Genomic DNA, 25,309 nt, shown 5'->3' with positions numbered 1-25,309 from the left:
AAAATAACATAACATGATCATCATAACATAAGAGAAGGCATGTAGGTTTTTGTCTTGCCAATATTTCTGTTAAAAGAATCCTGGGAAATGCATTTCTTAGGGAATATAGGATTTAAAGGGAAGTGTACTTTATAAAGTTAATTTGAACTGATAACACATAATTTCCATAATTTCTCTCAAAGATTCTGGACTCTGTACACAACGAGGAAAGAAGTTGTAATATCAAGCTATGTTCTTCCCCCACTGGTATAAAGAGAAAGAGAAGGATAAAAACTCTTGATTTTTTTTGTTTTAAAAAAGCCTTGCAAAAAGTCTACTGAAGTGAACAGTTTCCAGGTTGTTTTTGTAATCTAGTAAATAAGAATAGAAAAGAGACGTCTTTTATGATTTCTACAATACAGTAAAACACAAATCACTATTAAGATTATAAAAATATTTTCCATAGGAAATATATTCTGCCTCACCTTTTCTTCTTTCAGCCATTCAGCCAGAGTCTTGACTGCCTGCCAGTGACTATATTCATTGCTGTAGTCCAGCACCAGCAGGCCTGAAACCTATGAAGAAAATGTGACTCTAAAACTATTTTAAAAGTGTTTTAAAATAATGCTTAGCAGTAAAGGATTAATTCCGAGTCTGTTTTACTAAGGGCATGTTCTAGAGCAGGGGTCCCCAAACCCCAGTACTGAGCCATGGCCTGTTGGGACCCAGACAACACAAACAGCGGGCAAGCATATGCTCACACAAAGCTGCATTTGCACAAGCAATGTTAAATTAGTAACATGGTTGTTAAGTGAATCTGGCATCTCTGTTGATTTTGCTTATCAGAAGGTTGCAAAAGTTGATCAAATGATCCAAGATACGGCAACTATTATAAACATATTCCAGTTGCCAAGTGTCAGAATTTTGACTATGTGACCATGGGGAAGCTGCAATGGTCATAAGTGTGAAAAACAGTTGTAAGTCATTTTTTAAATGCTGTTGTAATTTTGAACAGTCACTAAATGAATGATTGCAAGTCAAAGACTATTTGTAATGCAATCACTATTAACACCATCAGGAATTTTTGTTTAAATAAAACAAGGAGGTTTTGAATGAGGTGTTAGAGGGTTTTTTGCTTACCTTGATGCCATCAGACTCCAAATATCTCCTGAGGCCAATTTCATCTGAAGCAGCTGTGTCAGGGACACCACCATTTCCTATGATGGGATTGACCAGTGTGAGGATCTGCCCATGGTAGCTGGGGTCAGTCAGACTTTCAGTGTATCTGGATTTAGCGCAATAGGAAATTGTTTTTCTAGATTAAAATCCACACAAAATTAATATTCCCTGCCAGATCAGCAGGCTGGAAAACAGAATATAAAAAACCGGATTAACTGTTTTGTTGAACTGTTTATTTGGCTGGGAATATTAGCACTTTCTAATTGGAGAGAGGAATAATAAATAATGCCATTTTTGCTATTATGATAAATTGACTGATGAAAGAAATTGTAGTCAATTAATTGTCTGTAAACAATATGTACCTAAAGATTTGAAGGAGAAAATTCCCATTCAGTCTGATACAACATTTTGTGCAAGTGATAGCTACTAAGAAATGTACCCTTCCAACTCATGAACTTCATTTTTATATGGATATATATCACAGTACTCAAAAATGAAGTATTCTTGGTGTCTTTGTAAAGGCACCAGCATTCTTCAGGATGATTTACACAGGCTAAATAGAATTTATTTCATTGTTATTTAAATTATATATAATTGAAGTGCCATATTATTTCTCAAATATCAGCAAATTGCAAGAGGCATTTTTATGGAATGTAGACTTCCCTGTGAAAAGATGGATTGTTGCACACAGGAAAACACTTTAACTAATCCAGAGTGGTAGTGGGCTGATATCAACAATTAAATGTATTAATCAATTGAGAGAAATTATGTGTCAGATTAAACAATTGGTATGAAATATGTCAGACTATGATTTTGTAATTTTTGATATGCAGATTTTGCCAATGACTAAAACAAATTAGGTCCTTAGTTTTAATGAATAATTTTTGTAACCCTGGAGGCTTATAATAAAGTAATACTGTTGAAGTTAGTTGGGCAGTTTTGAAGTACATAAATTATTACTGCAGACCTAGTCTCCTATTAAGTGTGAATGCTTTTTTATTCATTATAGTCACTGGGCCAAGAGTTATTGTAATAAAGGTATGGATACACAATTTCATTCCTACTTTCAGTCTCCTTGCTATATTTCAGAAAAGTATTTCAGTAAAGCAAAAATCATTACAGAATATAATATACCTATCAATGCTTTTTTGTATCTCCCTGCATTGATATGCTATGAAATCCAGAATAAAAAAAGACAGTAGGTCTCTATAAATGCAGGGAAGATCAGCCTTTTTGCTAGTGCTGGCCAAAAAAATTGGTTAAATATTTTCTGAATATTGATGATCTGAAGAGAGCAGGAAAACACAGTGCCTTAAAGTATCACAACTTGTTCCTAAGCTTGTGGCTTGTAAACATATTGGCAAAATACTAGTGGGCGGATTATCAAGCACAATTTACATATTCCTTAATGACTGCAGCCAGTTCTGTAGTTATTTAGAGTTATTTGAAATATATTGGTTTTGGTTCATATCCAACAAGGAAATCTCACAAGGAGTCTCTCTGAACTGACTAATAGATCAGGCATATCTATTTGAATAAATGTGGTTTTATAATTTGTAGTTGGACCACATACCTCTCTATACTCCGGTTTCTATGTTCTTCCTAATGGGGATTGCTCTAGCCTTGGTATTAATACCCTGTCATGTTCAGCCACATTACATTTATCCTAAGTGACCTCAATACAGGTAATCCTCAATTTATAATCACAAATGGCCTCAGGATCCTGCAACCATCATAAATACAGCCCAGTTGTCAAGAACCCAAATTTTGATCATATGACTGTGAGATGCAGCAAAGGACGTAAGTGCTAAGACTGGTTGTAAGTACGTTTTTCCAATGCTGTTGTAACTTTGAATGGTTATGAATGGTTGTAAATTGAGGACTACCTGTAGCACAGATTTATATTGTGCCAAAGATGCTTTTCAACAGCTCATGCAAGCTCTGCTGGCCATTCTCCAAATTGGCAGGGTGTACTTTCTCACAATCTCTGGAGCTCTGATATTGATTCCTATGAGAAGTATTTTGAATACAGTGAGTGGTTCATGAGAAGCTGTGTGAAACTGAGATCCATTTTGGGGAGCAGAGGAGCAAATGCATTTGAAAACAAGCTCATGCATAGTTTGCAAACAACATTTCTGCCAATAAACCATCATCTTGAAGGGAAATTAATCCTTCTGGTGCAACTTGGCAGTGGTGATGCAGCAAAATATATTACCAACATCTATCACAGTAGAAAAATTAGTAGTGCTCTCCATCATTCTGATCTATATGAAGCAGTTGTGAGCTGGCAGGTATATTAAAAGAACTAGTATTTAGCATGTCAAAGAAGCACAAATAATTATTTTGAGATGCAAAACCTTGCGACCAAATTTATGTACTTTAATGTAACTGCTACTAATCCCAGTGAGCGTACTGTAGGCTCTTTCTATGGTGTGATGATTTCACAGAAAAGAAAGCAGTTTGTACAGAATGTGGCAGTAATGCTTTCATTATCTTCCCACTGTACTACCAAGAGCCTTGGTAGTACAGTGGTCTAAAGCACTCTGTTATTAAGAACAGCTGCCTGCAATTACTGCAGGTTCGAATCTCGCCAAGGCTCAAGGTTGACTCAGCCTTCCATCCTTTCTAAGGTAGGTAAATTGAGGACCCAGTTGTGGGGGCAATAAGCTGGCTTTGTATAAATATACAAAAGAATGAAGGCTATTGCTTAACGCATTGTAAGCCGCCCTGAGTCTCCGGAGAAGGGCGGCATATAAATCAAATTTTAAAAAAAAAAACTGATCAAATGGTCTGGGTTCCCTTAAGTTGCAGTATTTCAAAAGATAGAAGAACTTATCCATCATGTTAAATATTTCTAAAGCATAGAATAGGTAGAGTTAGAGAAATAGAAAAGTTGGCCAGAATTGAACATACATCATTTAAAGGTGGAAGAAACCCTAAATATGTTTTGAATATTTTATTTTATTTATTTTTATTTATTTATTTGTAGCCCACCTTTATTTTTACAACTATCTCAAGGTGGCAAACCTAACCAATACTTCTTCCTCCTATTTTTCCCACAACACCCCTGCGAGGTAGTTTGGGCAAAGAGAAAGTGACTGACCTAAGTTTACCCAACAGGTTTTCCTGGCTAAGACAGAACTCATAGTCTCTTGGTTTCTAACCTGGAGCCTTAAATACAAACTGGCTCTCAATTAATAAGCATCTCTCCTTGATTAATAAGCACGATTAATGAATATGATGATAGATTGACTTAAAGTCATTATAAGATATCATTTTAAACCAATTTTTCATATATTTTGGTTGAATTAACAGGGTGGTAGATAAAAGAATAAGATATGTTAAAGGCCAAATTACATGTAACTGGAAAAACAAGTAGCAGAACCTTGCACTGAAGCAGATGAAAGGGGAAAAAGTAGTATATGTAGATGTACTAATATCTATATATTAGTAGTATATAGAGAAAGAGACAGCATTCCATGAGAAATGGTCAACAGCACATGAGCTAACAATTGGAAATTATTTTCCAACAATAACAAGAAAACACATTTGAAAGTTAAATTTCAAAGCACATGGAAGTGAGTAAAGGCTGACACTGTCACTTCTGCACTCCAAAGATAGTTGGGGTCTCGTTCTGATGATACGGCAACTAGGCAGTGCAGGTAAATTCTAAGTAGATTTCCCCAATCTCCATCCTGTCTGGAAGAGTAGCTACATTTTTCATTGTTTGCTCCCTTGCAAATAATATACTGTAAAAATATTCAATTTTTTAAAATGCTTCATTTAACTAAATCAGTTTTTGTTATAAATTTCTTTTTAGAGTCAACTAAGAATGAATAAAACAAGGTTACACTAAATAGACCAAAGATACAACTGGCAGAGATCTGAAAAAAATAGAATGCACAGACAATAGTTCTATATTATTAGATAAAAAAGGGCAAGGGAAGGCAGGCAAAAGTGAACAGCCAAAGACATGATAAATCAAGATCAAAACAATTCATTAGGAATCCAGATGAAAAGCAATTAAATGGGCTAACCCAAATAACAGCATAGAAGTCTGGTGAAGAACAGCAGGGGAGAGAATGTTTTTGAGCAATGTGCTGAGGGAAGGAGGTTGCTTCACAGCAGCTAAATTAGGCAATCAGATAAACCTGGATGAAGTGTGGTAAGGGGGGAAGCTGCTAAATGCTATGAAAAACATATTCCTTCCCCTTTTCTCCTTTTTTTTTTTTTTTAGTGGGGGGAAAAGGATTGTTGAGCTGAAAAAGGGCTTGGCAGCAACATTTTCAGCCAATTTCAGCCAACATTTCCCCCATAATCAATGTAGAAGGACAGCTAGCTTGATCTGTGGTAGGAAACAATCGGAAAGAATCTGGGTAGCATCTTTTCTCACTAAAAATTTTATTAAAAGGCATACACTTTACTTTCACTTCACAAATACTTTTTCTTTGGACTTTCCATTATTCAGCGTAAACATGTATTTTCAACTCTTTCGGTTAGTAAGACTCTTCTAAACCATTTCAACTGCAGATGGTTTTTCATTTTGTTTTTAAAAATAACAGTAAGCTTTGTTTTTAAATAGGTTCATTGGCTGGATGGAAGAAGAGAGGAGATTATTCCAATTTTCTCTTTTATCTCTACCTTTACAGCTTTTATCCATTCCCAACCAGGGGTGGGTTCTAAATTTTTTTACTAACGGTTCTGTGGGTGTGGCTTATTTTGTGGGTATGGCTTGGAGGTCATGTGACTAGGTGGGCATGGCTAGCTGGTCAGAGTCATTTCTGGAAGGTCCTCGCACTTATGACCAGTCCTCGCACTTACGATCCGACTCATTTGTTTGCTTTTAACACTGATCAGCTGTAGGACAGCCCTTTGAAGCCCCGCGGCAAGAGTTTAAACAGTTTTTTTCCCTCTAGTCATCAGCTGGGACTCAGGAGGCAGCAATAGATTGGGGGTGGGACCAAATAAAAGGTAAAAATAACGTGGGTGGGTGGGGGAGTGGGAGGGCGGGGGGGTAAAACCAGTTCGGTGACATCATATCGTCACCGCTACCGGCTCAGCCCGACCAAACCAGGAGGAACCCACCACTGTTCCCAACCCTTTTCTCACACACAGGTACATATTACATATATGTATGTATAATTATTTCCCCTTGTTTATAAAGAAGAAAGGGAAAATGAAAAATTTCAATATTAGTTTTAAGTTGTGAAGAGTTGTTGTAGCAGACAATTTTTAAAAATCTGGAGTGGGCTCCTTCTGGAAAATGTGGAAATACTGTCCTGGTTCAAGCTTAAATCATGATGTGATTTTTGTATTTCAATAATTTAACTGTACAACCATTTTTTTAAAATCTGCTGTAACATTACATGTGAAGATTATTATTATATTTTTGAGCCTTGAATGCTGATTTTTAAAGCACATTTATCTATAGGACAACTTGTTAATTTTCATTATGACACTGGGTTCAAGTGACACTGAATCACAAAGTTGTCAACAACATATGTGAAGTACTTTTCTATAGTTAGTTACAATTCACAGTGTCAGAACACAGAACATAGAATAGCAGGGTCAGAAGGGACCTTGAAGGTCTAGTCCAACCCTATGCCATTTCACAAAAATGCTTATCTAATCTCTTCTTGAAAAACTCCACTGATGGAGCACCCACAATTTTTGGAGGCAAGCCATTCCACTGACTGTTCTCAATGTCAAGAAATTTCTCCTTAATTCTAGATTAATGAACTTCCACCCATTGCTTCTTCTGCTACCTCAAGAGCTTTGGAGAAAAGACCTCTGTCATAGCCCCTCAATTATAAGACAGCTATCATATCACCCTTTAATCCTTCTCTTAATCAGACTAGACATACCTAGTTCCCTTATATATTTGTTGTACAGTTTAGTCTTTAAAAAACCTCTAATCATCTTTGAGCTCTTCTCTTTATCAGTCTCTCAGCGTTTGTTTTGTATTGTAGTGACCAGAACTGGATGCAGTACTCCAAGTGTGGTCTTACCAATGAGGTATAAAGTGGTACTATTACTTCACATGATTTTGATATTATCCCTCTGTTGATGTAGCCTAGAACTGCATTGGCTTTTTTTAGCAGCTGCAGCACATTGCTGGTTCATATTGAAATGGTGGCCCACTGGTATGCCTAGATTCCGCTCACAGTCACTGCTGTTGAGTCAGGTACCATCTATTTTGTACCTTTGCATTTGTTTTTTCTTGTCTAAGTGTAAGACCATACATTTCTCACCACTTAATTGCATTTTGTTGGATAGGGACCAGTGTTCAAGTTTGTCAAGATCCTTCTGTACTTTGAGTCTATCTTCTAGACCTGGCAGGTATTACGGAGACCTGGTTGGGCCAAGAGGGGGGGGTCCCCCTCGTTGAAATGTGCCCACCAGGTTTTCGTGCATTTCATCAGCCAAGGGCCCAGGGGAGGGGTGGGGGAGTGGCGGTGATTATTAGGGAGAGTCTTTGTCCAAGGGAGACCACTGTTCCTCAGATAGCCGGATGTGAGTCCCTCTTTGTGAAGTGGGGCCGTGGGGTGCAGATGGGTTTGCTGACTGTGTACCTGGCTCCCTGCCACATGGCAGCGACCCTGCCCGAGCTACTCGACGTCATCGCCGGGGTGGCGGTGGATACCCCCAGACTTATTGTCATGGGGGATTTCAACCTTCCATCCGCGGGTGAGACGTCAGAGGTGGCTTGGGAGTTCATGGCTTCCATGACGGCCATGGACCTGACCCAGTTAGTTCAAGGCCCCACTCACATAGGAGGACACACTCTGGACTTGATTTTCATCTCTGGTCAGTGGTTGAATGATCTTGGTAGAGGGGACTTAGACATTAAACCCTTGTCATGGACAGATCATTCGCTCCTTCACTTGGACTTTCTTACCGCTTCCCCCCGTCGCAGGGAGACGGAACCGACTAAATGGTTCTGTCCCAGGCACCTGATGGATCCCAAAAGGTTCCTGACGGAGCTTGGGCCGTTTCCTGAGACCCTGACACACGACTCGACTGAAGAGCTGGTGGCCGCCTGGGAGAGTGCAGCCGCTGGAGCTTTGGATCGTGTCGTGCCCTTGCGGCCTCTGACCCGATGCCAATCTCAATTGGCTCCTTGGTTCTCTGAGGAGCTGAGAGAGATGAAGCGTCGGAAAAGACGCCTAGAGAGCATTTGGAGGACTAGTCATTCTGATTCCGACCGGACACAGGTGAGGTCTTATATCAAGACCTACCTAGTGGCGATAAAAGCGGCGAAATCTAACCATTTTTCCGCTCTTATCGCATCTGCAGAGAACCGCCCAGCCGCCCTGTTTAGGGTGACCCACTCCCTTCTTCGGGGGGGAGTGCGGGAGGATCCCTTGCAGGGTCGAGCTGAGGATTTTGTGCAATTCCTGCACGATAAAGTCGCTCGGATTCGGGAAGGCTTGGACTCCGACTGGGCGAGTCCGGGGGAGGAGACGAGGGTAGGTCTTGAGAATATTATCTGGGAGGAGTTTGATCCTGTGGCTCCTGAGGATGTGGACAGGGTTCTGGGTAGGATTAGTGCCGCCACATGTTTATTGGATCCGTGTCCCTCCTGGTTGGTACTGGCCTCCCGGGAGGTTACACGAGGCTGGCTCCAGGGGATTATAACTGCTTCTCTGAGTGAGGGTGCCTTTCCCGCCACCTTGAAAGAGGTGGTGAGGCCCCTCCTCAAGGAGCCTTCCCTGGACCCGGCTGAATTAGTTAACTACCGTCCGGTCTCCAACCTTCGTTTTGTGGCGAAGGTTGTTGAGAGTCTGGTGGCACGACAACTGCCCAGGCACCTGGATGAAGCTATCTATCTAGACCTGTACCAGTCGGGCTTCAGGCAGGGGCACAGCACAGAAACGGCATTGGTCGCGTTGGTGGATGATCTCTGGAGGGCCCGGGACAGGGGTTGCTCCTCTGTCCTAGTCCTATTAGATCTCTCAGCGGCTTTTGATACCATCAACCATGGTATCATGCTGCAGCGGTTGAGAGGGTTAGGAGTAGGGGGCACCGTTTTGCGGTGGTTCTCTTCCTTCCTCTCCGGCCGCTCGCAGTTCATGTTGGCAGGGGGGCAGAGGTCGACCTCGAGGCATCTCGCACGGGGAATGCCACAAGGGTCGGTCCTCTCGCCTCTTCTGTTCAACATTTATGTGAAGCCGCTGGGTGAGATCATCCGTGGTTTTGGGATGAAGTGTCACCTGTACGCTGATGATACTCAGCTGTACATCTCCACCCCAGACCACCCCAACGATGCCCTTGATGTGATGTCTCGCTGCCTGGAGGCCGTACGGGCCTGGATGGGGAGGAACAGGCTCAGACTCAACCCATCCAAGACCGAGTGGCTGTGGTTGCCGGCGTCCCGATATAGTCAGCAGGTGCCATCGCTGACTATTGGGGGTGAATCCTTGCCCCCCACAGAGAGGGCTCGCAATCTGGGTGTCCTCCTGGACGCACGGCTGTCTTTAGAAGAGCACATGACGGCTGTGGCCAGGGAGGCCTTTTATCAGGTTCACCTGATCCGCCAGTTGCAGCCCTTTCTGGACCGGGACGCCTTGCGCACGGTCACTCATGCCCTTGTCACCTCCCGGCTGGACTATTGTAATGCTCTCTACATGGGGCTCCCCTTGAAGAGCACTCGGAGGCTCCAACTGGTCCAGAATGCGGCCGCGTGGGTGGTTATGGGCGCAACTCGCTGTGCCCGCATGACACCCCTCCTGCGCGAGCTGCACTGGCTCCCAGTGGTCTTCCAGGTGCGATTCAAGGTGTTGGTTACCACCTTTAAAGCGCTCCATGGCATAGGACCCAGGTACCTTCGAGACCGTCTTCTGCCACCAATAGCCTCCCACCGACCAGTCCGTTCCCACAGAGAGGGTCTCCTCAGGGTGCCATCAGCCAAGTTATGTCGGCTGGCGACACCCAGGGGGAGGGCCTTCTCTGTGGGAGCCCCAGCCCTGTGGAATGAACTGCCCCCGGAAATACGCAAGATCTCCGACTTCCGGGTGTTCCGCTGCGCATTGAAGACCTTGTTATTCCGCCAGGCAGGGCTGTCAATATAATAATTTTAAATTGGGGTATTTTAATTTTTAGAGTTTTAAATCAGCCAAATTTATTTAATTATTTTAATTTTTAATTATTGTTGTGTCTTGTGTTTTTAAACTGGCTGTACACCGCCCTGAGTCCTTCGGGAGAAGGGCGGTATAAAAATAAAATTATTATTATTATTATTAAAGTGTTGGCTATTTCCTCCAACTTGGTGTGGTCTGCACATTTGTTGACTTCCTCTTCTATCCACTCATCTAAATCATTTATGAAGATGTTGAAGAATAATTGGACCTGAAGACAGAGACTTGAGGTACTGTGATGACTCCCCTGGATGCTTCCCCAGATAGCTCTCTAGAGGTCAGCTCAAGGGAGGATGAACCAGTTCCTGGCACGTTATGAGCAGAGTTAATTGATGGCTCCGAGCAGCAATCAGTGAGGGATTTGGCTGAGGCTCCAGGTGGAAAAAGCATGCAGCTGTAGTCAGTCAGCAAGGAGGAGAAGGAACTGCCTTCTGCGCCTGATCCAAGAACACATAGGGCAAGAAAAGGCAGGAGCAGAGAAGGTGAACCAGACTATTTGTGAGGAGAAAGCCTCACCCTTCTTGATGGACTGCACTAGAAGCTGGCTATTTAGCACAGCAGACAGATGTACTGTACATGATGCTGGGAACAACATGTTGTACACCAACTCTTATTTTATATATATATATATATTATTTGCACAGCAAGGAAGGTTGTTCTCTAAGTTTGTTGAAGTCAGGTCTCATAAGCCTAAGATATTGATTTGACTTTGTTTGATTATTTGTGCCTGGAATGTTGAATTCCAGTATGATATGGTTATTCCCCCCCAAAGTTTCTGCAACTTCAACCCCTTCTAAAATTGTATGCCTGTTGATAGGAATTAAGTTCAGTATAGCTGATTCTGGTTTTTTCACAACAAAAAAGACTGAATAAACTTTGGTTAAATTAATAACAAATAAACATGTTGCAGAGAAATAGTCTTTGTAGATGACTAGAAAGTAAAATGTTATGGTGCTCTGTTCCTCTAGCTCTCATTAGGAAATTGGAAAGAAAGTCAACCCATTGGTGAATCATTACTTGATAGTGTAGCAATTTGAGCAGGCAACTCTCCAAACTTCTCATATAGAAAAGATGAAAGAAAAGCGAAGAAATCACCAGAGGTTGCTGCTATAAGCTTAATGGGATATTTTACCCCTCCTTGGAGAAAATGTAGAGAGAAAATCAATCTTCCCAGCACCACTGCTCCTTCCTGCCACAACTTCTCCTAGCAAACATAATGTTTGTAGATAAGGCTTAATCAAACATGACTATGGAAAGTTAATCATAGGGCTTCCGGAAGTATTTCTAGAGGAGAAAGCAACATCAGGCTGGTTTAAACTCCCACCTCTGTTTATGGAAGCCATCTGCATTATCTTTTTTTTTCTGGCTAAAAGGAATAATATTTAAGTCCAGATGTAGTTTGTGGTTCATAGGGAAATTTAGAGAGCAGGGAGACAGATTTACAGAACTGAACTAGGGATAATTGAGATCATATAGAATTCCACAGTAAAAAAAAGAATTGTCCAAACTTTTGGGTCGGAAGCATTCTAATGTGGATACCATTTTATTATCCTGGTAGTATGACAAACAGATTATATGCTCTTACCCAGCAAGGCCAGTATTGAATACAACTTCTCCAGATGTAGAGGATGGATGCCCAAAAGAGTAGCCGCTCATCCTAGTACCATCTTCCAGCACCAAACTGGCAGTCTGTGCCTAGAGGAAATAGTCCATGATAATCAGCATTTCTTTATCCACATATGTATAGTTACTTCTAAGTAATACCTTATACTTTTTATACAGTTATTGTGTCTTCTGTAAGTGAGATGAAAATGGAAGACTTTTTGTTGCTGTGTTATATTTTACAGTTAGGTGAGGAAAAAAAATCATATTTTAACAATAGCATATACTAGTAAAATTCAATATAGCACATAAAATTAGTTAAGTATACCTTAACAGAATTCAGTTTGGACTCCATATTGTCAACTTTAAAACAAAACAAAAAAATCTTCCTCAGGTGAAATGGAAGATTTGGTCAAATAAACAATAGAAATGCAGTACAATACAGGCAACACTAAAAACAATAAAGCCTAAACAATATAACAAATGCTGCAAGGTTGTTTGTAATAGAATAATAAATATTGTCTCAAAGGACAATATTTAGGTGGTAATTGGACTTTCTTGTTTTTTCTTTGAAGATGTTTCACTTCTTATCCAAGAAGCTTCTTCAGCTCTGACAAGATAGTGGGGAATGGAAGGATTTGTATTTCTTGCAGACAGCTGGTCATCTGCATCCCTTTAGAGGGTCATTGAAGCACTTGGATATTTATCTGTCCTCAGGGTCACCTGTGTAGCGCTCCTGGTTCCTATAGTCTGCAGGGGGTTTTTTGATCTGGAAATCCATTTCTACCCCCACCCCATTCAAAGGGTGTTCATCCCGAATTGTGTAGCTAAATCTGCAAAGATTCTCAGTCATCTAGGTCATGGTTGTCCCAAAGGTGCTTTTTCCTAGATGACTGAGGATCTATACAGACTTTCAGCTATACAATTTGGGATGAACACCTTTTGAATGGTCAGAGAGTAGCAATGGGTTTCCAGAGAAAAAAGAAGAAAAAAACCTTGCAGACTACAGGAACCAGGAGCACTATTCAAGTGACCCTGATCCTGTCAGAGCTGAAGAAGCTTCTTGGATGAGAAGTGAAACGTCTTCAAAAAAAAAAAAAAACCAAGAAAGTCCAGTTGCCTCCTGAAAAAGTACCTTTGGGACAACCATCACCTGGATGACTGAGAATCTCTACAGACTTTTAATAATAAATATTGTTGCTAAAAATACAGGCCATATTGATACTTTGCAGAAAGACAATGGCTGGTGCAGGAAAGAATTGTGGGACATTTCTTGAGCCTCATCCTGGCCAATGTATATGATGCTTAATCTGAAAATTAAAAATGTATGTTGCAAATTTAAGATTACTGACATAGGGATCCTGTCCAACCTGGGGATAGGATGATAGATATAACCACAAGAGAACCAGGAAACCAAACAGGCCTATCAAATGATGAACAGAAACGAGACACAGCAAGACAAAGTATTGCATGCCAGTACATAAAAAAACAAACAAACTAGCAGGCAAAGAAATAACAAGACCTGGCAATGGTTAAGAATGGGAAAGTTGAAGTAAGAGACAGAAGGGCTAATTCCAGCTGCACAAGACCAAGCCTTAAGAACAAATGCATACATAGCCAGATTTGAGTCTTAAGATAGCAAATGTCATCTCTGTAAAGAAGTTAAAGAAAAAGTGTACCACATAATTAGCTGCTGCAAGAAGATTGTATATATTGTTTGTTGGGAGTGGTACCTTGGAAGTGGTACCTTGCTTGGACATACATATATGAGAGCCAGTATGGTGTAGATCAGGGGTGTCAAACTCACAGTCCGTATCATGAATTTTTCCCCTTCACTAAAATGGGGGAGGGCATGGCCAGCACGTGACACATCCGGCCCGAGGGCTGCGAGTTTGACACCCCTGGTGTAGAGGTTGAAGTGCTGGACTAGGAGTGGAAAGGCCGAGGTTTCAGTCCTCCTTTAGGCACAGAAGCCAGACGTTTGCTTTGGGCCAATGACATTTACCAAGCCACATTGGACCAGTATGGCAGATTATGGTAGATAAATTACAATAAAGAGGCTGCATCATATAGTGAATTCATTTGGGCTGTATATGCTTTTTTGTTCATTATAGCAATAGAATAAAACATGTTCACAGCTTCTTTCCTTCATATGGCCTCATATTTGTACTCATGAATCATATTCTTATTTATCAATCACATGAGGTTTTTTTAATGTGATTTGGAAAGATATAATTCAAAATCTCCAGCTGGCCAAAGATGAGACTGCCACATATTTACAACAAATCCTTCAGGTGTTTACAGTGCGTAATTTTTGTTGAAATGTTTCATTATGCATATATGACGTATATGTCAGCTTCTAGAGAAGCTTATGTTCCCACTTCATTCCTTGGCTTGACTTCATTTAATCTGTCCAAAAGCCAGGCAGGGAGATATATTTCACTGGGAAGAATGGCTGTAGGTTAGAAATCAAGAAACGGTGAGTTCTAGTTCCAATTTAGGCAGCTGACCTTGAGGCAGTCACTTTCTCTCATCCCAACTCACCTCATGTGGTGATTGTTGTAGGGAAAATAGGAGGAAGGAGGAGTATTATTATGTTTATTGCCTTGAGTTGTCTATAAAAATAAAGGGGAATTAAAACATTAATGAAAAAATAATAATTTCTCAATTTGCATGTTCTTAATCAAGGATCTGGTGAATGTGTTGTCTTCTTTCTCCTTAAGTAATTAAAACATGAAACATCTATAAGCAAAGTTTGCATTACTACCTAGAGCATTCCTGCATTTTTCTAACACAAACAATCACACATTTTCTTGCTCTATGTGCTCTAAGGTAAAGTGCAAAATTCTGGCCAAGAGTTGCAAAGATCCTTTGAGAAGCAGGCCAGGAACTACATTGCAAAAATAGATAGAATAATAATAATAATAATAATAATTTTATTTCTATACCGCCCTTCTCCCGAAGGACTCAGGGCGGTGTACAGCCTGTTTAAAAACACAAACAAAACAACAATATAAAATTTAAAATAATTAAATAAAGTGGCTCAGATTTAAAACCCCAATAAATTTAAATATCCCAATTTAAAAACTATTGTGTTGTTAGTCCGGCCTGGCGGAATCAAGGCCAAAAAGAAAATTAATCACATGATTTTGCATTACATTTATATTTAATTAAGCATTAAAATACAGTTAATTCAATCTCTCTCCAGTTATATATTTAATGATTTTCCCTGTCTGTCACATTCAATACTGCGATCAAGTAGCAAAGTTTGGAATTTTCCAGGTTCTGTAGCCATCATTTTCACCAGTTAAATGCAGCCTCAGATTATCCATCTTTGATCTAGTGGATCAGAAATTGGCCTTTCATGTTGAAAGCTTCCATTTCAATTCACTCACTTTCATCAACAGCGACCTTCACATGACCAGAGTCTCCCTCTTATACTCTCCTTTGCCTACATATGAAAATTACATCCATTTAATTTCTAAATCTTTCTTCTGAGTTAGCAGCACTATTCCCTGGAGAAAATCCCTTTGAAATCAATAGTAGTTATTTTGAATAACTACAATCTAGACATACAAGTGTATTATAAAATTCTGATTGGTGTCAACAAGCAAAAGGTTGCATTATTTGATCCTATTATTACATTGCCCAAAGGGCCTTGCACAGCATCTTAGCATATTTCTAGACAAGCAAATGCTTTCATGTTTCTGATTTAGCACCATCATTATTTAAGAACAGACTTGTTTATGCAGCATTGCTGAAGCAATTATTTTTCCTTAACATACAAGACCTTATGAGTCCCTCAGTTGATATGCTGCTGTTTTTTTTTAATGCATTTGGTCTTAATTTACAAATTACAGTAGAACCTCTGGTCACGAATGCTTCTGACCATGACCAAATCGGGTTCTGACCAAAAAATTCACATTTTTTTTTCACAGCTGTTTTCCCCTTCCACACCATTTTTTTTGTAAGCGCCAAATTTCCAAAATTAGGTTTGGGTCAGGACCAAATTGGGTTGTGACCAAAGTTATGGAACTAATTATGGTCGTGACCAGAGGTTCTACTGTATTAAAAACAAATTATACTGGCTAACCAGTTTCCTAAGAAAAAGAGGTGGTGGTTTCTACATGGCTAAAATGTCTTCTGCAGAATCATGTTTGCTGAACTGAGCTGCTCTTCCTTGCATATGAAATTGGCATGTGCACTAATCTTTATACTGTAGTATGGACTAAGAAAAGAGTACTCTTATTACTGTTATACAATTCTACCATTTTTTTAAAAATTTATACTTTAAAATTAATGTCAGTAATATGAATACAACACAGTGCATAGGAATATGGCTGCCCATCTACAGTGGGTTTTTTTTTCCTCTTGCCAACTGGAAAGAACCTATGGCTATATTTAGTTTTTAGACAATAGGTTTCTCATGCTTGACTTTAAAAAATGTAGTCTAAAACCAAGGAAATCTTAAATTAATACTCTTCTGGGGCAATGCTTTCAATCTCTCGTAGACTATGAGTGGAAGTCAAAATAACAACATCAGGATAATTTTTTCTACACTTTACAAACCTTAAAAGCAAATATACTAGGAGCACATATAATAACACATCTTTTTACATGAAAATGCAAATGAGACTTTCCCTCTTGAATCTTTTGAGTCTCTTCTTCTTGTTAATAACAATTGACTTTCTACTGTCTAATTGGAATAGAAGAACAATACCAGACCATTATTGATTAATTAAGGCTCCTTTAATGAGGAAACAAAGAGGAAGTATCAGAACAAATAAAACCATTTCCTATGTTTTAACAATGAGTTCTGAAGCCCTACAAATCAAGAACAATACAAATTGGCTTGTCTAAAGGAAAGTGTACCAATGACCAATGAGAATGTACTTCTTGAAGTACTGAGTAAAGTATACGTTTATTGGAGCTGTTAGTAGAGATTAGGATGCTTCTTCCTGTCTGGCTGTATAATAATTTTTTCAAGAAAAGCATCTTAATTCTACAAGTCCCCACTAACAGTTTTCGAGTAGGCAGTGGTTTATCTCTCCTCTCCAGTTGTTTCCTTCCATTGAGATGGACGCACTTAAATTTTCTGATCTCTATTGACTACAGCAACTGCCATTTCATCTCACCCTCCCATTAGTAATCGAGACCTGGCACTGCTACCTATTTTTCCCTCACTGATTAACATTTGACAAGTGGTTGACATATGGGAAGGAGATCTTTTCCAATGGGCCCTCTTTTCAATATGGACTCTTTTCTCCCTCCCCCTTTCCTTTCCTTAAAATCTCTACTGTCCTTTTCAGATCCCTTGAGTAGGAAAAGCAAGATTAGCGCGAAAGTGCCCATTGACTGACCTCTTTACCTCTTTCATCTCTATTCAGTACCTTCTTTCCTGTTCCTGCCCTCATCCTTTCCTTATTTCATTCATTTCAAACATAAAGGTTAACTTTAAAAGACAGCTTGTTTTACTCTCTTTGGGTGTTATTAAAATATTTGATAGAACAACTTTCTAAAATGTTTGTATCTGGAAATTGTATGTAGACATAATACTTCTGCTTGGCTATAGGAGTAATATTAATTGACAAAAAAGGGAGTTAAAACAAGCATGCCTATTTTCTTATTTCAGACTCATCATAAAATTATCAAGGAATATTAAAATATATATTCAAGTTCTTAAATGAAAGAATATAATGCAATAAATGTAGTTTTGGTTTTGCTTCAAATCCTAGAGATTTACTCAATTACAATTCAGACTGAATATATTTCATACTGCAGTGGGATCAGAAGTCAATTTTATTAAATCATTTGGTATTATTCAACTTATAAAGAAATGTAAAAATGACTTCACAAAACTACTGAACATATCTCAGATGGATTTAGATGCTTAAGAGCAATTATTACCAATAATGGTACTAATCAAGATCATATAATTATGACCCTCTCTTGTGAAAGATAAAGGAGAATTTATGTAATGGCACTTTTTTTATCATTGCTCCTTAGAATACTAGTAATTAAAATTACTAAATTCCTGTTTCAAACACTTCCAGTTCCGTTAGTCTATTTCTTACATGATTTCAAAACTATCTTAGAAGTTTTAAAAGTATATGTGAAGAAGACTGAATTTGATGGTTCAACTTGTTAACTTTATATTGTTTTTAGCCCTATTTCAACAAATCATCAAAAAAATCAACAAAAATATGTCATGCATGGCAATAGATCCCTTAGAATCTAGGCTTTCTGGATTCATTGGAGAGTGTGTAATAAAATTGGTACATATTACCATCTCTAATGGCAATGAATATTTAGTCTTTCTCTTTGGCTGAAAGTTTGTAAGGAAATCAGAAAGATTATATAACAGTGTTGAATAATTAATGACAGTTAAGTTTTGTTGTCAGTTTCGTAGGATATATAAAATAATCCAATACCAGGATTAAACATTGTAAAAATTATTAAAATGGATACTAAAGATTGAAATACATACTGTAGTTTATAAAAGACTAAAAAATATCATTGGCTGTAAAATGAACCCAAGGGCAAAGAGTTTTGAAGAATTTTTAATCTATAATTAAATAACAACACTCAAAGGGCAGACTCAATGAACCATGAGGTCTTTTTCTGCCATCTATGTTTCTCTGATTACTGTATTTGGCTCACCTTTGATCTTAATTTTTTAGGTATTCAAAAAAGTAATTACAATTAAGGGTTTTTTTTGTTTTTCTGTTTTTATTTTAATATTTTGTTAATTAACTTGCTTTATTAAGTCCTCAGCAATATTTGATTTTTTTTAATACACATGTGCTAATAATCAGATCCTGCTGGGTAATTGTTGAAGGGGCAATAACACTGACTAGTGAAATATTATGATAGATAAAAGACAGACTAACTTTTGTAAACCATTTGTCTCAACAAATTCATTATCCCATTGCAATGTTTAGCACTCCTAATTTTGGTAAAGAAATCATAGTTCAGCTTGAACAATCGCTTTAATGCTTTAATGCAACACTGAGCCCACGTCTTTTGCTGTCAACTTCCATCCTCTGTCTCTAGAAATTTGCAGAAGGTAGAAGCAGAGAAGTCTAAATAATGCAGTAGATCACTGTGGCTGAGGAAGTGGTTAGGAGGAATAATTTACAGTGTGCAGTATTAAAAGTCTCTTAAAGAAATTTCACATCTGATGAAGAAATATGCTAATCCTAGTAATAAGGCTATGCAAAAATATGACAACAATGTAGCTAAAACATAAACTGCAGATAAAAATACTTTTCTTTTCTGAGTTGAAAAAAATCATTTACAATTTGACCTTCAAAAATGTAAGGACATGATTCTATATCTGCTGAATTGTACTGATCATACCAATAAAATAATAATATAATTGAAGTAGTTTGTTACATGTATTTGAGCACAAACAAAGTTAGTCTATATTTTAGGTGGTTTAAGATATAGCAACTGAAAGATTTGGGTAAGTATAAACCAATGATGGAATTTAATTTTTTTTACTACCGGTTCTGTGGGCGTGGCTTGGTTGGCGTGGTGTGGCTTGGTGGGTGTGGCTTGGTGGGCGTGGAAGGGGAAGGATACTGCAAAATCTCCATTCCCACCCTACTCCAAGGGAAGGATACTGCAAAATCCCCATTCCCTTCCCACTTCTAGGGGAAGGATATTGCAAATTCTCCATTCCTGCCACACTCTGGGGCCAGCCAGAGGTGGATTTGCTGGTTCTCTGAACTACTCAAAATTTCCGCTACCAGTTCTCCAGAACCTGTCAGAACCTGCTGAATTTCACCCCTGGTATAAACTGATATTACAATGAATTGGTGGTCTGTGCCCAAAAAAATGAAGCCAGAAGTAGTCCTGGAAAATACAGCTAGGGAAATTGTCCCTTGCATTCCACAGCTAGATGTTGCTGAACATTTGAGAGTTATTAGAAAATATATGAATTTTTTCCATATGGTTTTTCCGTTGCTGTCTTTCTAAGGATGTGCAATCTAGATCTGTGAAAAGAAATAAGGAAGCAAACTAAAAGAAGAAACAGGATAAAATAAACTTTAGAAACACTAGGGAGCCTGGCTGTGTCTCTGAAAACCTGACAGGGAATTGTCAATTTAACTTACAACATTAACATTGGTTGACACCTTATATGTTTGTAAATAAAGTCAAATATTTAAAAACACCACAAGCTTCTAGTGCTTTCTTTTCAAAGGGAAGCAGATAAGCATTGTACCCATATATCTTTTCACTACTCAAAGAAATGGGGGAATATATTCATTTCCTTAAAAAGAAATAAAGTGCTTTGCAAACAACAACACCAAGTATTATGGCTTTTAAACTGTTTTCTGACCATGTGTAGGAAGAAAGATAGAAGTTAGCCCTGAGACAGGTAATCCATCTGAGAAGGACAATTTAGAAAATCAATAATGGGATTACACAAGCATTTTGCCTCAGGGCCCCAGTTAGTGCTGGCTACAAGGATGAAGATGATAAAGAAGAGAGTGAGGAGGACTAGGGAGGCTTCAATCTTGGACTAAATTTCTCAGCAAGGGTGAGATAATAGAAAAAATAGGTATGCTTATGATTATTAACCAATTTGAGAAAGACTTTTATCACATGGAAGTGAAATAACCCAAAGCAGAAACAAGTTTGATATCAGTAAGAAGCACAAATCCAATTACTTTCATGATTTCAGATTGGCCATATTATCTCATAAATACTCATATTATATAAATGCTTATATGTGAGGTCATATATGTACCCAAGGACAATGGTTTGCAATTGTCTCAATATACTTTTAATCGCCAAACTCTCTGTGCTGTCCATAGAACATTCTCATAGTGTTATCCTGAATTGAACATCCAGATTCTATCAGAAAAAAATGAAAACTCTACAATCATGTATTAGTATTAGATAGTGTAGGAGTATATAAAAACTTCATAAATGTAATCTTTGATGTCTAATAATTCCACATTAACTTTAAACCTATTGTTAAGAACAGTTATCTCAACATCAGTATGCCCAGATTACATAGTTCAATACATTTAAACAGGATCTCTGAACCTTCACCTTTCAAAATAATTTAACCTATCATTTAAAACTCAGTGTACACACTAGTATTTGTTAAGTCAATACATCTGCAGTCAACAGTCTCTAATAAATCAGAACTTGAAAACCTAGTTTTGCTCAATAATTTTCTTATACTTGCTTTAAGAAAAATTATCTGCAGACAAGAATTTTTCAGCACATAACACTCTGCACTGAGAGAAAGAATTGGTCAAGTGTTTAATGAAAAGTTGCAATTACCTTCATAGAGAGTGATCGGATACCAATTCTTGAAACATACTGATTATGTTGAATGGTTCCATGGACAACACCAAATCGTCCTTCCAAAGTTTTCACAATTTTGTAAGTTCTCAGCATTCTTGTCATCTTGAGGAAAGTGATTATTTTTTTCCAGGATGGATTGTATACAAGCGTGCACAGAAACAATGCTAAAAACTCAACTGTGCTACTTTTGCTTTGTGTTTTTACTCAATCTTCCATTAAAAAACTTTAGCTTGACTCCTCCTTCCTTGCTCCTCCTTAAAGGAGGGTCCAGTACAATACTTACAGAAATATAAGCATAGATAGGGAAAATGTGAATCCTAGAACAAGTATGAAACAAGGTCCAACTGCTGGAAACAGAGGTAGAGATGCAGAGATGTGTTGTATCAGCTTTCTTCTGGTACAATTTATTAAGATGTAAAACTCACATAATTCTTGCTGAGTTCTATTGATATGTCAATTTTGCAAATTTGGGGAATATCTGGTCTAAAAATCTTGATGGTTTAACTAAAAGCTATTTTATTCAGCATTTTACAAGTATTCAAGCTTTTAACCCAGTATCCACTTTCTATTTACATTTAGTTCCTGACTTAATTCAAGACTTATTCAGGATCTTAATTCTAATTATGTTTAGAAAAACAGATGATACATTATGGCACAGGTTCCAAGTTACCAATAAAAAGACATGCACTGTCCTTATTTTTCACCTTAAGAAATTATGGGGTGTTTGAGTAGGAGAAAAGAGATTTTTCAAAATGGAAGCAGCAATGTGAAAATATGGGAAGTTACAAATAGTCTGAATACAATTTGTAACTGCATGATATAAACCTGAGCTGCACCAATGAGAGGAATGACAAAACTTGCTTTTCATCAACTTAACTCCCCATATCAAACATTTCCCTGAGGGTATAATTTTGCATTCCTACATAAGTACAGCAATTGTGTTTTATTGGCCAAAGGGAATGATAAATAAAGCTGTTGTATAGTTTCTTATTATAACCTCATAACAATACAAAACTCAATACTCTTCAGTAATAATGTAATAACTGAGGCATATTTAATTTGTGCTTAATTGGACAAATTCTTCAAACACTTTAGTAACTTTTGCTTACAACTAAATACAGAGCTAACCATTTACCTGATAGCATCCAACAAGAAAAACTGTATAGTTAATTTCTAATTCAAGAAGAAAGGTATATTGAGCTTTCCTGAAAACTGAGCATTTCAATATATTTTTCCATAACATATTCAACACTGGTCCATAGTATGATCTGCATTTAAACATTAAATAGAGAAAATTGCTGTATCATTTTCATGCTTTGTAACTCATATCTGTTCACATGTGAAAGTTGATAGATTTCTTCTGGGGCGTGGGGGGTGGGAACAAAGCAAATAACTGTCCTGTTTCATGCATGAAAAATACTAGCAAACAGCATGAGAGGGTCAGAGTGTTAAGCAGTGGTGAAATCCAATTTTTTTTTACTATCGGTTCTGTGGGCGTGGCTTGGTAGGCATGGCAGGGGAAGGATACTGCAAAATCTCCATTCCCACCCCACTCCAGGGGAAGAATAGTGCAAAATCCTCATTCCCTCCCCACTCCTGGGAAAAGAATATTGCAAAATCTCCATTTCCACCCCACTCTGGAGCCAGCAAGAGGTAGTATTTACCAGTTCTCCGAACTGCTCAAAATTTCTGCTACTGGTTCTTCAGAACCTGTCAGAACCTCCTGGATTTCACCCCTGGTGTTGAGGTCTTACCGGTATAACATGTAATCAATAGGACATAAAAGAAGTACTGAGAGTAGGTGTATGATCATTACCAGAAAAGACTCCTAACTGGAAGAGATAATTTACAGAGTCTAGAACAAGGGTGACAAACTGGTGGCACAAGGGCCAGACACATCACACTCAGGCCACTCCTACCCCAGCTCCACGAAGGGGAAAAACATAGCAAAACATCATATGATGGCAGCGTGATGTCGCGAGTTTGACATCCATGGTCTAGAAGATGACCAAGAAGAGACTACTAAGTCAACTGGCTAATGTAGATGCTCTTTCAGCATGAGACTTCTTTCAAATAAAAAATGCTTCCACAGAGTCTCAGCTGTGGCTCCTTACAGCTGCTTAAAGCACAGAACTATTCAGCAGGAAGGACCAACTTTTAAATAGACATATAATTTAGCCCTTCTTCATCATTTGCCTTTAGCTCATAATTCTGAACTGCTTACTGTATATTCAAGAGAGTTTGGCAGGTGGGTGTTCTCTGTGTAGGATCAATTTGGCTATCAGAATTCTCACAAATTAAAAAAAGGGGTCCAATGATAGCTTAGCAACTAAATGCTTGGTCTTATAGTCTTATAAATTCTTATAGTGGTCTTAAGGAACACATGAACACAGCTAGGTTTTTCCCACTGAAATGGAATTTATCTCCTTGCAATCTTGCATGCTTTCGAACTGCTGGGTAGGCAGGAGCTAGGAATCAAGTGGTGGGAGCTCACTCTATCTCCTAGAGCTGGGCTTGAACTGCTGAAATGCAGATAATTTCTGGCTGGCAGTTCCAGCATCATTAAGCTGCTGCACCGCCATGTCATCTCCTTTATTTAATTCGTTTTATTTTATTTTAAATTTTGTATTTATATGTTTTATTCTATGGCTGTTTACTGCCCTGAGTCCTTCGGGAATAGGGCGGTATACAAATTCAATAAAATAAAAATAAATAAATAAAATAAATTGACTGAGATGAATGGCTATAGGGAAGGAGGGAAGGAGGGAGGGAGGGAGGGAGAGAAGGAAGGAAGGAAGGAAGGAAGGAAGGAAGGAAGGAAGGAAGGAAGGAAGGAAGGAAGGAAGGAAGGATCCTAAAGAAATTGAACTAAAGCAGACCCATCTCTAAAGAGTGCTTTTAAAAAATTTCCAAATACATTTGGCTTTCCACATTGTATGTACTACTACTAAGGAAATGGCTTAAAATTAGTATTTTAAGGGATATCATCTGTTTTCATTATCAAAGAACAAATGTACAAAACTTCATTTTTATAGTTCTGTTTTGAATCACTATCAGTGGTTTTGTGTAATATCTATAATCTGATTGATATCATTATCTTTAGGAAGTCACATGACCCACGGCAAATAAATTAGGCAAGACTTGGTCATGATGGTGTATCATGAGGTTAAATTATCTGCATATATCAAGAGGTCAGTTTCCAGAAAAATAAAAATTATCACTGTCCTAAAACAAACATACATAGCTTAAGAAATACTCCATAGGCATAATCAATTAAATTCTCCCAGTGTGAATTCTGTTTTTTTTTTCCCAGGTAGCATCTGGGTCATCTTTACACAACCTCATACTGGTAACATTATTTTCTTAACATTACTGGGTCTTCTTTTTCTTCTAAGAAAGAGTTGCAAAGCTAGTTCTAGCCAGTCCAGGATACTGAGCTTAATAAATGATTGTCCATATGCAACGTAATTTGAGACTGGGTACTCCATCAGTTGGGATCAGTATTGACCCCAAAGGTTAATAGATCTATCCACGGAGTCAATTGTGTTATTATTTATAGTACTACTAGTTAAAGTACTATTTATTAAATTATTGTCATATAATAAATGTTTGGGGATTGATGAACAATCTTAAATTTCACGAAGGGGATCCATGAACTAAAGAATTTGTGAAGTCCTGGATTATACAAAGACATTGCTCAAGACAAACAGAGTCTTTTCAGAGAGAAAGAGAGCAATTCTAGTTGGATTGATTGACTAGCTGAGCTCTTTCACAACAATTGGGTGAAAAAAACTTCACAAAAAGCACTCCCATTATAGCTCATTTATATGCTATAAGCCATTGTTAATAAAACACAGTGATTGAAATAGCACACTATGCTAATCTAAAATCAAACAAAGCACATTATGGTTTAGCCATTTTGATTAGTTTGTCTACGCTATAGTTGAAATCCAGAGCAAGGCTTATCTTAGTTTTTAGGAATTCATTCTTCTATTCAATGTTCAAGCTATAGAACATTTCTACCCACTTCTATCATATCACTTCCTGATTCACAGTTTTATGGGAGATCCAAACATTGTCATTTTCCA

The 25,309-nt window shown here is 38.2% G+C and overlaps 1 protein-coding gene across 1 annotated transcript in view; it reads right to left on the bottom strand.

The window, feature by feature from the left end:
- The window catches only part of CPS1 (carbamoyl-phosphate synthase 1), a 176,711-nt gene extending 155,382 nt beyond the window's left edge, over positions 1-21,329 (bottom strand). Inside the window, exons 1-4 of the mRNA XM_034432365.3 lie at positions 21,198-21,329; positions 11,881-11,990; positions 1,120-1,264; positions 465-554 (exon numbers count right to left, since the gene is read on the bottom strand). Of these exons, the coding sequence (XP_034288256.2) occupies positions 465-554; positions 1,120-1,264; positions 11,881-11,990; positions 21,198-21,323 (471 nt within the window). The 5' untranslated portion in view covers positions 21,324-21,329. The remainder of the gene's footprint in view (positions 1-464; positions 555-1,119; positions 1,265-11,880; positions 11,991-21,197) is intronic.
- Between the last annotated feature and the right edge of the window lie 3,980 nt (positions 21,330-25,309).

This window comes from Pantherophis guttatus, chromosome 1, assembly GCF_059756535.1.
Source record: "Pantherophis guttatus breed Tessera chromosome 1, ASM5975653v1, whole genome shotgun sequence".
Lineage (NCBI taxonomy): Eukaryota > Metazoa > Chordata > Lepidosauria > Squamata > Colubridae > Pantherophis > Pantherophis guttatus.
Note: the sequence above shows the minus strand (reverse complement) of the source record. Positions and strands in the feature narration are given on the sequence as shown.